Consider the following 15,194-nt stretch of genomic DNA (forward strand, 5'->3'; position numbering starts at 1 on the left):
TTGCTAACTGAATAATGAACCGAGTAGCAAGATCCTAGCCAAAAATGGAAACTGTTCTCTAGGTGAACTTAATGAATGACCTAGATAATAGTCTCATAACTTAATTGTTCAGCAGTTATCTTTCCCTTGCTCGCGAATATTTTCTTCACTTCTGGCAATGAATGATCTCTGCTGTTTGGAAACTTGTAGGTCATTGAAGTTTAAACCCATTGGTCCCCAAAGTCAGGAAGCCCTTGCGCTTTCTCCTAGACATTTTCTTGACCCAGTTGGGAGTATGGTTTGCAGAGTTCTTCATGTAGCTGTACAGGAGTTATTTAGGGTTGAGCAATGAAATGTGATGTCTTGTTGTATGAAATCTAATGATCTCTTTCTATCCCCCTCTTTAGATGTAGTGAGCTACCTCTGCCATGACGGACGAGACCCCTCCACAGCTTGTGGACTACTTTGTGGTAGCCGGCTTGACCAGCTCCTCAAAACCCTTGGAAGAGGAGAGCCTTCGGTTGGCTAGGCCTATTGACCCCATCACTGATGTGGCAGTCATTGTACGCTCACTGGCTGAGGAAGTGCCTCAGGGCTTCACCTGCATTGAGGCCACGCCCTCGGGATATCCAGCAGACCTAAATTCCAGCATCCTAAACAACCCTCAGATGTTCATCTGCTACAAGCGTGGTCGAGACAAGCCTCCGATCCTTGAGCTGGGGTAGGTAACCAGAAGACCAGGTTCAGTCTCAATAGTAGACTTTTTTCACCAACCAACAAGTCATGTTCATTTTCACTTCCTATTATAGATCAACGTTTCAGTAAAAAACTGCACGGCTGAGAAATTTAGTTGTCTCTGTTTATTAACTGGTAGCAGATCTATTGAATAATTATTTAATGGGGTGATGAGGAATAATTAATTTAGCTTTAATTTCTAAATGATAAAAATGTGCTGGCATGACTATTGACATTTTTTACAACTATAGGTTGAATCCAAAATGAAAGGAATGTAAAATGTTTTCACATTGACGTGCGTTTATTGAAAATTATCACATTGCAGCCGATCTTGTACTGCTTTCTCTCTGTAGCGATTGTGTTGCTTTTCCTAGGGTTTAGATGTTCACAGCAATTCCCATGAGCAAGGTGAGCATATTTTGGGATGCAAAATAAGTTTTATATGTTTGGAAGTTTGTTGAATATTTAGGCCAACAGTCTCAAGAATGCTCAACATTTTTAGCCCAAAAAGGGCAGCCAGTCTCATAAATGTGACTTATGTAGATCGTGCTTTGAAGATCTTCAGATACTGAGCTGGGCTGTATATGCTGGCGCATCTGACACGTTGGTTCAGATACTTATGGTGATTGGTGCGCCAGTCGTGGCATTCGCTGTTGACTCATGTGGCACACTTTGGAAAGAATAGGCCAGTCAGTCAAAACTTCTTTATTTCGCAATGTCTCCAAAGCATATCAAGTACACAGAATAAACAGTAAACACAGTTTGTATAAAAATCAAGAACATAAATAAAAACTGAAAAAAAACATTAAAATGCCAATCAGCCAAACATCATAATCAAGACCATTATAAAGTGCCCAGTGCCAATGAACGTTTTGGTTGAATCTAGTTCCATCAGACCGCAGGACTCCCAAAGAGGACCTCCTCATAAATAGATATTGTATAAAGTGGCGTATAATTATTGATCACATCACATTTCATTAGCCCTCAAGTCTCCCAGTCTGAACGAGCTCTCCTGTTTTTCCAAGAAGACTAAAGAAATGAGGCTATCACAAAGCATATGGGTCACTAAGTTTTCTTAAAAAAATAAAGGGCTGGGCGTCATTGGTTAAAATTATATTTTGTGATTGTGATTGTGATTGTGATTGGGTTCTTATATAGCGCACTACCACTCCAAGGAGTATCTTGGCGCTTCGACTCCAAGATGTTTAATAGAGATGAGAGGTAATGATGTTTTGGTGAGCGTGCAGGAAGAGGATCATAGCAGTGCTTTATAATCTGATTCTGACAGGGAGTAGATCCAGGTTCTTAAGAGGGAGAATATATTGCAACCTTTGCATTTTGTAACAACCGCAGAAAAACAGTATATGAAAGAATAGCCATTTTTGAGGATCACAAGGGAAAATGTGAATATCTAAATTGCATTTATTACATTGCTTTGAGATAATGGAGCAGAAAATCAATTTTTCATCAATGTTCTTTCCCTTCAGAGATTACTTGGGGCTGACCGAGATAAAAGGTGCTATTACTTCTGGAGACTTTTATTTTTGCTGTGCCACTTGAAAGATGAGCGTGCTTATTTGTTAAGGAATTTCTGTCAAAGTCTGTTGCATAGTAATCTGCAGCCAATTCGATTTGACGCTCTGGCTGGGTTCAAAGAATTTGGCATTTTTAAGCTCTTGTTATCAGTGTTTTGGGGTAGAAGCAATGTTTAATTTGAGATGGTGGTTTCCAGTACTTGGCACCTGCACTTAAGTGTCGACACTGGTACTTATGATGGCTGCCACGTGGTGGCGCTGTTTGGAATATTTAGAGATGGGCAGACCGTTAATTATTTATTTATTCAATATGCATTTAAAATAACTAATACCTGCCGCCCAAGCTATTCCCGTAGCTTTGGGGGGCATGGAATAGTCTGAATTGTCACACTTGTAGCAGGGTGCTGGTTAGTAGTTGTATAGGTACTGTTATTGGCAACGCTGGCCGTGGAAATAGGTGGTGGAAGCTGCAGTGGCCTCCTGACTAGAATCCCCTTGTTGGAGGTCTGAGAGTTGAGCTCTGCTTGCCTGAGTGTTCCTAATCGTTCAGTGAGAGGTTTACATACAACTCAGTCATCCCTATTATCCCATCTTACACATTCCATCAAAAAATACATGTTTTTATGTAATGAATATTGTGTAGAAAGCATAGAGGCCTAGCCAAAGTCTGGGTGATTTCCAGTTGGGAGAGAGAACTATGAAAATGATCATGAATATGTTCCACGGTGTGTATTTGGTGCAGCTTGGGTTTGTGATGGGTCACACAGTTGTTTAAACATGCATTAATGGAACCTTTGTCTGTAGAATGTATGTTTAGTTTAAAGATTTGATGTAGATGCTGTGAATGTGATCATTCATTGTATGCAGTGTAACACATTCCATTCTTTATATAGTTAAATTCTCTACATCTTAAATCACACTGTCTGAATTGCTTTCATGAGTTGTAGGAGTGCTTACAAAGTATAGTGGACACGTGATCCGCATATTGCAATCTGCTTGTTGCAATCCGCAGTGTAGTGTAATAAGTTATTTTGAGAAGTCTGCCCAATGAAATCTTAGAGGATGTGTGTAATTCTCTGGGTCATTACTGGCAGGTACTTGTGACTCATCAAGAAATTGCACAAGTGTTTAACTCTGGCTCCAGTAACTCCGGACATCTGGTTGGAAATAACAAATTACTGCAAACACCCATCATTAGGCACTGTACATTTTATGAGTTGTATTGAACTGTTTTGTGGTAGTTCATTGAAATATACATTCATACTGGTAATACACTGAGTAGTTGAAGGGTGCGTGGGTGAGAGCTTCCTTGGAAATGAGAACGTGAAACAAATGCCTGGAGCTCCAAAGCTTCCCTTTGACGGATTGCCTTGTGCTCTACAAACACCACAATAACATATTTCTATTTTTAATTTTATTTTTATCGATAGTAGAAAGTTCTTGTATTGTAGTGATATCCAGTGATGCAATAGTAAGATTGAACGCCACTCCTGACAATTGTCCCTAGCTGGTATGCTACACACACTGGTCCCTGATTCCAGCCCAGTACCAAGAAGTAGATTTTATTTCCTGCCTACACTTTATCCATTCTCCATCAGTTCATGCAGCATGGTCACAATTGGTCTGTTTGCATAGTTTGGGGACGTCTTGCATGTAGAAGAAGATTGACTGATTCTTAACGGCATAAGTTAGTCGTAATACCCAGGACACACCTCACTTGTCTAAATTAAAGACATAGGGTTTTTTGTCCCTCTGGAAAAAAGCGAGAGATTTAAAGATGTAAAATCACGGTCTTGGAGGCGAGTGACCTTATGTGTTGCCCTGTGTGGGTAATCTAAGGGTGACAATATAGAACAGAGCAGAGGGAGTGACTGTGTTAAAGGTATGAGGTAGTAATCGAGACAAACGTCCTAAGAGTAACATGGAAGTGGCTACCGGACCAGGATTAGAGGCCCTTAAGTAGTCACTAAATTGATACTTGATTTATGAAAATAGTAGTCAGACAACTTTTAGCTGTGATTCAAAGAGCAGGATTTACATCACTGCAGCAGGACTTGTAGAAATGGTGGATACTGGGCTGGGCAAACTGAACGGCATTCACCAGAATGCAACTACTGGAAAGGGTCTAGAAGGTTTCGGGAGACGTGTAACATGAAGTAGGAGGCCAATGGGAATTGAGTTAGATCAAAAATATACTGTCTGGAACACCGGTATTGACATCAGAAAGCAGCAGTGTGACAAGGGCAGCACCGATCAGGAGCTCTCCACTCTTTTATTTTCTGATATATATAGGGCTTACTTTAGAGGATTCTGTCTGAGAAGAGTAATCCTGCCTGCCCTTCTAACCTACAGAAGCTTCAGAGGAGGTAGTTTACAATTAAAACATTTCTACATTGCACAGAAACTGCTTGTATGTTCTGTCCTCAGATGTGCAAAGGTATCATACTTTATATGTAAACTTTTGTGGTTAACCAACTCCAGTGTAGCAATGCTGCCCTGGGTGCTATTTTGTATTCTTGTACTATGTTCAGGACCATGGCGAGATGTATTGGTACACTGGAGACCACTGTAGCATAAATGGTAAAGGACTTAATTTCATATTTCACTATAATAATTCACCACTAATTCTTTATGGGTTCTGGAGTAGCGTGCTACTCACCGAAAAATCGCTTAAACACCTCGTCAGGGGTAGTAGGCCCTAAATAAATGCAAATACAATACAATATATACATGGCCTCCCAAGTAAGTGATAACTAAGTCAACAAGGATCTTAAAAGTCTTACAAACGTATGGTCCTCAAAGAGCTTTTTTTTTCTCAATAGGTGCCTACCTATAGTGCAGTGAAGGAAATTTGTGCTATCCCCGCCCCTTATGTAGCTGGTCACAATAAGACATCAGTTTTAAGTTATTGTGTGCCGCCTTTTACAAACTCAAAATCTCCTCCACAAATGTATGTCACAGATTTTTCATGGTTTTCATGATACTATCTTGTCCACATTGGGCAGTCCAGCTGTCCCGAACAGTCACACCTGTGTGTATGAATGGCCACATCACTGTTATATAATTTTATAAGTTTACCTTTTGCAATTTCAGCATTCACTCTGAAGTAAAGGAGCGACCGAAGGCTGGATTCACGGTCATCGATGCTACACCGTACAGCCATTCTGCCAACCTGAACTCTGGGGGTCCTGGGCATCAACGGATGTTCCTGATGTACAAGCGGGCTCCAGAATCTCAGGGCTTGAACACACTGGGGGTGACAGACCTCTGCATTATAATGCCCAGCAAAGGGGAGAGCACACCACACACTTTCTGCAGAGTAACTAAAAATCTCAACAGCGGCATGGTGAGCATTTTAAGAGCATTTACTTGTGTTTGGGAAAGGTTGGTTTTATTTCAACTTTTCTGTGCTCAGTACCAGTGGCATAAACACTAAATACCTTTCTCCCCGGGATCTGAGACTGCTACTACTTGATACTTCTGACCTGAACCAGAGATTGGCTGAGCAGTTAACATAAACGAGGACACGCTAAATCCCAAACCTACATCCAGGGCAGGCAGATCTGGGAACCATTTGATTAATGGCTGAAATGGGAGCTTGGTTGAAACCTTGAGCCAATATGGCAGCTGACTGAAATCCAGACGAGTTGTACTGACTGACTGACATATTAGTGATAGTGATTGGCTGGTATCTGAACTGCTTTGGCTGCTCCTTAAAGCAATGACCCTTGCCAGTGGCTGCCCAAACCGTCACAATTATAGAGAATGGCTGCATGCCTGTCTTCACTGGCACATATGCTAATGTCAGGCTGAAGCTCAGAGCTCTGCAGGCAACTGGCTGAACCACTAAAATATGCATAGAACTGGATTCACTCCTGACTTGTGAAGAAAAGTTGCAGCCCTCTAGCGACTGACTGAACCTTTGTAGTGTAGTAACTGGCTGTACCCGGCTCAGCCTAGGATCTTTTATTTTAACTTTATTTATTTGCATTTATCATCATGTACAAACAAGTGCCAAGTGTAAGCAAATGACAATATGAGAATAGTTAGGTTAAGTCTTCATACATGGCCATAAGGCAACATAGCTAACAGTTAGAAAGAAAAATGAAAAAGAGAAAAAAGACCAATGACAACACAAGTGGCATTAATCAGTGACAAATAGACTTTGGAAGGTATCCATAAGGTGGTCATACTCTACTTCCCTGTGGGGTCACCAACGAGATGAGACCAATCCAATCCCTGTGATAGTTCCCTTTAAGGGTATGTGAGTGGTATTGACATCCATTCTTCCCCGCACTGATAATTTTAACTTGTCTGCTGTGGCTGACACAGCCAGACCGGGCACACACTGGGTAGTCTACATGCAAGGGGGGATTTAATCTAGAATATCTTGGCCATCCTGGCTGGAAGAGTTGGCTTGTGGGGGTGATTCACTGGGGCCTTCCTTAGCCTTTAGGTAATCCCATAGGGGGTCCCAGATATCTTTAGGGCGAGATTTGGGTGGCATTATGTCCCAGTAGTGAGATAGTTGATCGCTGCAGTACGTGGCATTAAGGAGCCAGTCCCGCTCCCTAGGGGTGCGGCAACCACCCCACACCATAGCCACTCAACATTTTGCTAGAATCAAAAGTAGGGCCACCAGTTTACGTCTTGTGGTAGGCACCTCTTTCACATATCCAAGGAGACCCACGGAGTATCCGGAATGTGGAACTCAGTCATGGTTTGAATGGCCCGGAACACTGCGGACCAATATGTCCGCACTCCCGGATGGACTGATGCAAAGTGAAGGAAATCTGCTCCTGGGGCTCCACATCTGGGGCAACTCTCGGTGTCTGACAGCCCAATTCTATGGAATTGCCTGGGTTTACGATAGATAATTAAAGTGTATTAACCTGTGTCTGTAGTTGGGAGAGAGGCCGTCCAATTAACTTCAGCAGAATTCCCAGTGTGTGTCTGTAAAGTCCGGGCCCTGGCCTTACTCAGTGTGTCTTAGCTCGAAGTTCTATATTGGGCATATGTTGTTGAGCACCCGTGTATAATTGTGTGATTAGTTTCTTGGCAGAGGGTGTGTTGATTATCTGTTCCAGCAAGAGCAAGGTTGGGGGCTGGGCTGGAAAGGCGGGGTTGTTCTCACAACACGTGGCTCTAATTTGGTCATACAATAATATGTCTGATGCATTCCCCGGGCCTGGGTCAGTGAGGGGATTGTCTAAATAAACCCCTCCTCAGTATAGATGCCTGAGAATTTACTAAGGTGCAGTCATTGTGCACTTCTGTGGGCGCCAGTTTCTTGGAGAAGTGGCATCATTGGGTTATTGAGAAGTGGGATACATGGGGCATATATATGTGAGAGGCCTCCTTTACTCATAATCCCTTCCCAGGCCCATCTAACACATTCTACGGTGTTTATTTCACTGTGCGGAGCTTTATAGGAATTCTAGAGGGCTGTGTTTAGACGTAGTGAGGCTGGACGGTCCTGCTCAATCACCATGTGCGGGTGGAATGGAGTGGGGTTTATCCAGAAATGTAGGAATTGAGCTTGAGTGCATTTGGCATATAGCTCCAAATCAGGGCACTGAGTCCACCTCGTGCCAGGGGCAGGGCCAGAACCTCCCAGGAGATTCAGGGTTGTTTGCTAGCTCAGACCAGAGAGATTAGGTTAGACCGGAGTAGTTGAAAGAATATACGAGTGAGTGGCAATGGCATATTTTGAAATAGGTAGAGAAACTTTGGTAGGATGACCACCTTGTTGATAGCAATGCGCCTGGTGAGAGACAGTGGAAATTCAGACCACATTGGTATCCTGCTCTCGAGCCAGGCTATAGTACGCCCTTAGTTCGCAGCCCATAGGTCTTGGATGTCACGACTCACTCAGATGCCCAAGTAGTGCACTGGGCCGGTCGCCCAGGCCAAGGGATAATCTGTGTGGAAGGTGGAGGTGTTATTAGCGAGAGGGAGTATCACAGATTTATTCCAGTTGATGTTAATTCTGGATAGTCCCCCAAACCGAATCATTTCCCGAATAATTGGGGCAAGGTTTTCGTGTGGATTGCATATCAGCCTAGGATCTTTGCATGCAACTCAATGATTCCCTGACCTGTGCAGACAGTGGTTTGATCCCTGTAATTGCATAGGCAGTGGGTTTAAGCCACAACTTATAAATACAGTTGTCAGAATCCTGCTCCATACAGGCAACAAGCTGGATCTCTGATGTGTAGTCAGTTGGCTGAACCCTAGACATAAACAACAAGCTCACATCCTGTGTATTGTTTTACCAGAGAAGGTTCTATCTGCAGTTCTTTTCTTTTACTTTGTTTGCCGATTTGAAACCCAGACTTGTACTATGGGCTGACTAAACCCCTGATCATGTACCAGAGACATACTAAAATAATATCCTCTGCGATAGGGATTGACAGAACCCCCAGTTGAACAGGGATTGGGTATATTCATGTAATATGTAGTTAAGACTGATTGAGCAGATACTTTCAATAGACCGAGGCTGAACTCCACGTGAGCGCTGTCAATTGTTCTTTCTCTGTCATGCACCTTCAACTGACTGAACCCTCGACCTGCGACTCCCAGAACCCTTTACTAGGGATGTATGACGTTACGACACATACTTTAACAACGCATACCATTACAACGCAATTTTTACAACGCCGGATCCTTTACAACAAATGCCTTTACAACGCATGACATTACATCGCAGATGCTATTACAACGCATGCCATTACAACGTAAGTATAGGTAAGTATATAATTTTAAATAAAAATGTAATTAAAAAATATATAATTAATATCATTTATTAAATTAATAAATTTTTTAAAACCTTTATTGTACCTTTAAGTTTACACAGCTGTTGGCCTACAACCCGGGGGCTGGCCGCTATCACAGTCTTGTATGCATAATGCAGTAATTTGAAACTAGAGGTTGAATATTTTTTACAGTCCTTGTTACCGCATGCAAGTTGAGAGGTACGACATAGTCAATATTGTGCTGATCAGTACAGGTTTTTTTGGATTTTCTGTTTTAAAAAAAAATAAAAACAACTAAACAACAAAAACCTAAGGAATCAAATTTCGGTCGTGTAGTTCAAGTGGTTGGGTGCATTAAATGAGTGCAGATGCGTCCTCCCAGTATCGACTCAATCCGAATCCCTCCTAGACTACTCTAACACATGGCAGTGAGTGTTCAGATTCCTTTGGGTGCTCCCTACCTAGACCCCATCCCCTCCTTCCCCACTGGCCTGTCATTTAATCTGAGGTTCACCCAATGACCCGTGACATCCCCTCCTACGTGGTCCGTGAAGTTTAGCAGTCCTCCTCCCCTTCCTCATCTGACAGTGCCTGATCCTCTTCCTGCAAGGGTTCACAGATCTCCCCTCTGTACGCGTTCCATGGGGTCCAGATTTTGTTCCATTTTCCCGGACCGGCCCGGTTGGAGTATACTGACCTTTCCGTCACCATCACCCTGTCCATGTTTAGGCACCATTGTGTCTTTGTTGGTACTTCCGCCGCCCCCCCAGCGTTGTGCAATGTCTCGCTTAGCTATAATCATGCCTAACGTGACCCATAGTTGACCATGTCTGGACAGGTCATTGGCGTCCCAAACATTTAGTAGGCACTTTCGTGGCTCGGGGAGTAGGGAGATCTCTAGTGTCTGTGACATTGTTCGCATTATTTGCCTCCAGTATTCCTGGACACGGGGGCAGTCCCATAATGTGTGGAAGAACGTGCCCTCCTCCATGCATCCCCGAAGGCAGTAAGGGTGTTGTGCTCTGTGAATGCGGTGTAGTGTGGTTCTCGTGTAGTATACCCTATGTAGGATTTTTAGTTGCACCAGCCTTAATCTCGCAGAGATGCCCACTTCCTTAGGTGACGCCATTGCCTCATTCCATTCGTGTTCGTCCATATCTTGGACATCACCCTCCCATTTTTCCTTCAGAGGAGTCATTGGGTCCGGTAAGTTGTTAAGTAGTTTACGGTATATGAGTGATATCGCACTTTCAGGCATGAAGTCTGTGAGGAGACGGTCTTCTAGCGGGGAAGACTCTGGCACTTCCATTTCAGGGGGTACGGCCGCGAGCAACGCATGCCGTATCTGAACATATCTGTACGATTCTCTCTCGCCCAGGCCGTATTGTTCCCTTAATCTGTCAAAAGGCACCACTGCTCCCCCTTTCCATAGATCTCCCACGGTGGATATCCCTATAGCATCCCACTGCGAGAAGCCCTTGCTGTTTCTAAGGTTTCCCAGAGCGCGCGAATCCCACAGTGGTGTGAGCTTGGTTATTCTTCCCTTCCACCCTAGCACCGCTGTCGCCATATGCCACAGCGCCGCGGTGAGTCTGGTGGGGCCTTCCAATTTTCGCGTTTTACTTTAGTCGTATAGCGGAGCCAGTAAGCTATTTGTGCCTAGTTGAGCCCTGTCTGCTTGAAATGCCGGCTCATTTTGTGGGGTATGTATCCATTGATTAATGGGTTTCAGGTGTGCCGCCCAATAATACAGTTTTAAATTAGGCAACGCGATTCTGCCATCGTACCAACCTCTATGTAATTTGGTCTGCGCGATAAGTGCCGGGAGGTTCCCCCACAAAAGATTTGACACCAGTGCCGCCACTTTCCTGAAGAAACTCGGAGCCACCGGTTATGGAGTGTTCTCGAGTATGTACAAAAAACGGGGCAGGGACATCATTTTATAAAGTGCTGCCTTTCCCAATAGTGTTAGAGGCAGCCCCACCCAGAACTTAACATCCTGTTTGAGTCGTTCCATGGGAGGCCCCAAACTTTTAGTCATAAATTCCGTTGGGTCCCTCGTAGTGTGTATGCCCAAGTATTTAAAGGAAGAGCCAGCTGCCCTTAGTGGGCATTCCGTACTCAGCGCTGGGACCGGACCCTTTAGGACATACATCTCCGATTTATTCCAGTTGAGCTTCTAGCCCGATATCTTACCGTGATTGTCGCAGAGAGTCAGGAGCGCCGGTACCCCGTTTTCCGGGTCTGTGAGGTAGACCAGCATGTCGTCCGCATATAGGGAAAGTCGGTCTTCCCATACCTCTGCCCAGCATATGCCTTTCAGCAGCGGTGTTGTTCGTAGCAAAGTGGCTAGGGGCTCCAGTGCAATCGCAAATAGCAACGGCGAGAGGGGACATCCCTGGCGAGTGCCCCTCCCTAGAGAGAACGTTCGCGAGATATGGCCATTTGCGACAACCTGTGCCACCGGTTCGGCGTACAATAACCTAATCCATGCAATAAACTTGGGGCCAAAGCCCAAGCTGGTCAAAACTTCGAACAAGTAGTTCCATTCTACAAGGTCAAATGCCATTTTCGCGTCTAGAGCTAGGATCACTGCTTGTGTAGAGATTGAGTCCGCTCCAGCTAGCACCCCGTGCAATCTGCGCAAATTAAGTGCCGTATTTCTATGAGGCATAAATCCGGATTGGTCCGGGTGAAGAAGGCTGGGTAGATGAGGCAGAATTCGGATCGCCAGAAGTTTGGCGAGGATTTTAGCTTCTGCATTAACTAACGAGATGGGTCGGTATGAGGAACACTCCTCTGGCGGTTTCCCGGGCTTAGGGATCGCCACTATGGTGGCCAGTCTCTGATCTGGTGGGAGCATTCCCTTCTCTAGACACTCGTTATACATCGCCAGTAGATGCTTGCTTAGCCTCTCCGGCGCTGTTTGGTACCATTCTATAGGTATGCCGTTTGGGCCAAGCGCCTTGCCTGGATTCAGAGTGCCTATGGCCAATTGGATCTCCTCCGCGGTTATATCCGCTTCCAATTCCGCCGCAGTCTCTGACGGAAGTGTCTGTAACCCAATCTGCTCTAGTGCTGCCCTAGCCATTTCCACTGTGACTACCGGTTCCGGGGTGTATACTTATTCGTAGTGGGCCGCAAGGGCCTCAACTATTTGTTCCGTGTTAGTACGTATCCCCCCTAGTGTGTTTCTCACTTGTTGTATTCCTCTTGAACTGCCTCCTCTCTTATCCAGCCATGCCAACATTTTACCCGCCTTATCCCCTACCTCATAAATCTTGTTTTGTGTGTCAGTAATATGTCCCTTCACTTGCTTCCGAACATGATCTGCGTAGAGTTGCTGTTGGAGGTGAAGTGTGTGGGACGTGTCTGGATTGGGGTTTGCTTCATGTGCTGCTGATAACTCCCGCAGTGTTAACTCCAGTCTAGTTAGTTCTTGTGCCTTCTCCCTTTTGTAGCTGGTTATCGAGTTTAAGGCTTGTCCTCTTAATACTGCCTTATATGCTTCCCATACTACCTCTGAGGAGCGCACGGAGTCTGTTTTCAGCAAAGTATTGTGTCGTCACCTTTTGAACAGCTTTACGAATTGGAGGGATCTTAAGGTATGTGGCGTGGATGGGGTATATCCGTTTGCGAGACTTCTCCTGGGTGGAGATCGCCAGGGTGATCGGGGAGTGGTCTGATATTCCCCGTGGGTGAATTTCGATAGTGTCTATGTGTTGGATTCCGTTGCCCAGGGCCAGGAAGTGATCAATTCTAGACATGCTGCCGTGCACAGCGGAGTGGAAGGTGAATTGTCGTGCTGGGGGTGAGTATGTCTCCATATATCGATTAGACCTATAGCTGTCAGGAAGCGCTGAAATCGGGAGGGCCCTCCAGTGGTTGCTATCGTCGGGAACCTGTCTAGCCGTGTGTCTACAATTGCATTAAAGTCGCCCCCGATAATAACATCCCCCTCGGGAAGAGTCAGTAAAAATTCTGCTAGCTTTGGGAGCTGTATTGAGTGGAGCGCTTGGGGAATGTACACTGAAACCAAATTGAGGAGTCTACCCTCCTACTGCCCCTGTATGGCCGCAAAACACCCTTGTCCGTCAATCTTGGTGGTCAGTGGAATGAATTGCGAGGATTTCTGAAGTAGGATGCCAGTCCCTCGTGACCCTGACGTAAATTCTGAATGGGCTACCATTTTGTACCCTCTCCTGTCCATAGCTTTGGATGCCCCCCGTTAAGTGCGTCTCTTGCAGGAGTGCTAAGGTGGGTTTCTGCCTCCTCAGGGCTGTCAACACCAGCCCACGCTTTACCTTGTCTCCCAGCCCTCTCACGTTCCACGTCAGTATTCGCAGGGGCGGGCCCTGTGAGTCCTGTTTGACTCCTTCCGCTCTAGGTGTCGGGTCGTCTGCCATACGTATTTATGTGAACATGTGTGTGCCTGACGTGAATCATGTCATGAGTGCTTTGTTTCCACCTGTTTGCCTGAGGACGTAGAGTCACAAAATAATAGTTAGACCTTAATCTTAGAAATCGAACTGTTGCTGAGCATCCCAGATGTGCCCCATTACTCCTCGACCTTACATGTGAATTCCGAACAAATCCAAAACAATCCCCCCCCCACACCTCCCCTCCGTGCCCCCTGCTTAACGGACTTCCAACTGCCCGCCTCCCCAACTGAGCAGAGTTCTTAACCCATCCCACAACCAGAGTACTTGCGTGTTGGGGGAGAGTGTCTCCCCTAGCAGGCAGCATCCCTGCTCCCATCCGGGGCGAACCATGCCAGCGTCCAGTCGCGCCTGCGAAATATTAGTTCCATAAACAAAAGACAGCGGTTACTGTTAGTCCATGCAAACCGGGTCATTCTTCTCCGTCAGCCTCCGTGAGGTCATGTGTCGGGGAGCCTCCCGCTCCTCCCCTGCCTGATGCCTGAGACCCTGTTCGGCTATCATCCCGGCATCCGTGGTTCGTTCTTTGAGGTCTTCGCGGTTGGTCCATGGTGCGCCAACCCTCAAGCCAATCTCTCGCCGCATCAGGGGAATCGAAAAACCAGACCTTTTTGTCAGCCACCACCCGGAGACGAGCCGGAAAGAGCATTGAATAAGGCAATTCCTTTTCTCTGAGCGTCCTTTTTACCTCGAGAAACGTTCTCCTTCTCCTCGATACTTCGGCCGTGTAGTCTGGGAAAAAGGAGACCCTAGAGTTTTGGATCTGGATGGCCGGCGCCACTCTAGCCGCCTGTAGAATAGCGTCCCGGTCTCTAAAGTTAAAGAGTCTCGCTAGTATTGGCCTCGGCGGGCCTCCTGGCTTCGGCTTCCCCCCTGGCACTCTGAGCCCTCTCCACAGAGAAGAAATGGGAGAGCCCCTTGGGCTGGAGCTGGTTTTTGATCATATCTTCTACGTAGAGGTCCATAACACCTGTGGTTTCAGATTCCGGCACACCCAAAATTCTGACGTTGTTCCTCCGAGAACGCCCTTCCTGATCATCCAGTTTTTCTCTAAGCGTTTTGTTGTCCGCTTGTAATTTTCCTATAGCAATTTGTAACTCAGACACGTCCTCAACCAAGGATTTGGTCACCACTTCGACCTGTTTTACTCTTTCGTTCATTTTCTGCAGGTCTGCGCGTATTAGCGTAACTTTAGTCGCTGTCGCCCCCACTGTCTCTTGTACCTGAGCCAATGCTGCCAGAACATCCTCAAGTGTGGCCCTCTTTGTCCCTTCGGCGTCCGCCACTCTTCCCGTGGGCTTGCGTTGTTCCTGGGGGGGAGTCTGTTTATCGTAGGCAAACTTATCGAGTTTGGCCTGCGTAGAACTGTGCCTGGGGCCTCTGTTCGCTATTTTGTGTGACTTGTAACCACTTTCCTCGTGATGCCTGCGCTGGGGTGGAGAACCACCCGTGTCTCCTGCGAGGTGTCTGCGGTTGACTGCGTGCACCCCACCTTATTGAGTGCGACTTTCTTTTCCCCCACGTGGACGTGATCACTGGCTAGATCGCTGTGAGTTGCGCAAGCCCGGCCAGGGTCAATTGTCAAGCGACTGTCCTCGGGGGTGCCCACCGCACCTCTCCCTCCAAGTGTCCAGCGTAATGCCCCTGTCCCAATGCCTCTCCTCAGTGTCCTGGGGTAGTGGGTCTTCTGGTCAGAGGAGGAGATGCCTCTAATGTCTATGCCCACAGAATCATGCTCCGCCGATACTTTG

The 15,194-nt window shown here is 46.0% G+C and overlaps 1 protein-coding gene across 2 annotated transcripts in view; it reads left to right on the forward strand.

Moving 5' to 3' along the window:
• DENND4B (DENN domain containing 4B) overlaps window positions 1-15,194 on the forward strand; it is a 286,354-nt gene that overhangs the window by 105,703 nt on the left and 165,457 nt on the right. For both annotated transcript variants that reach the window (XM_086947548.1, XM_086947549.1), the window contains exons 2-3: window positions 387-700; window positions 5,343-5,595. In XM_086947548.1, the coding sequence (XP_086803674.1) occupies window positions 408-700; window positions 5,343-5,595 (546 nt within the window). In that variant the 5' untranslated portion in view covers window positions 387-407. The remainder of the gene's footprint in view (window positions 1-386; window positions 701-5,342; window positions 5,596-15,194) is intronic.

This window comes from Lissotriton vulgaris, chromosome 12 (genome assembly GCF_964263255.1).
Source record: "Lissotriton vulgaris chromosome 12, aLisVul1.2, whole genome shotgun sequence".
Classification (NCBI taxonomy): Eukaryota; Metazoa; Chordata; class Amphibia; order Caudata; family Salamandridae; genus Lissotriton; species Lissotriton vulgaris.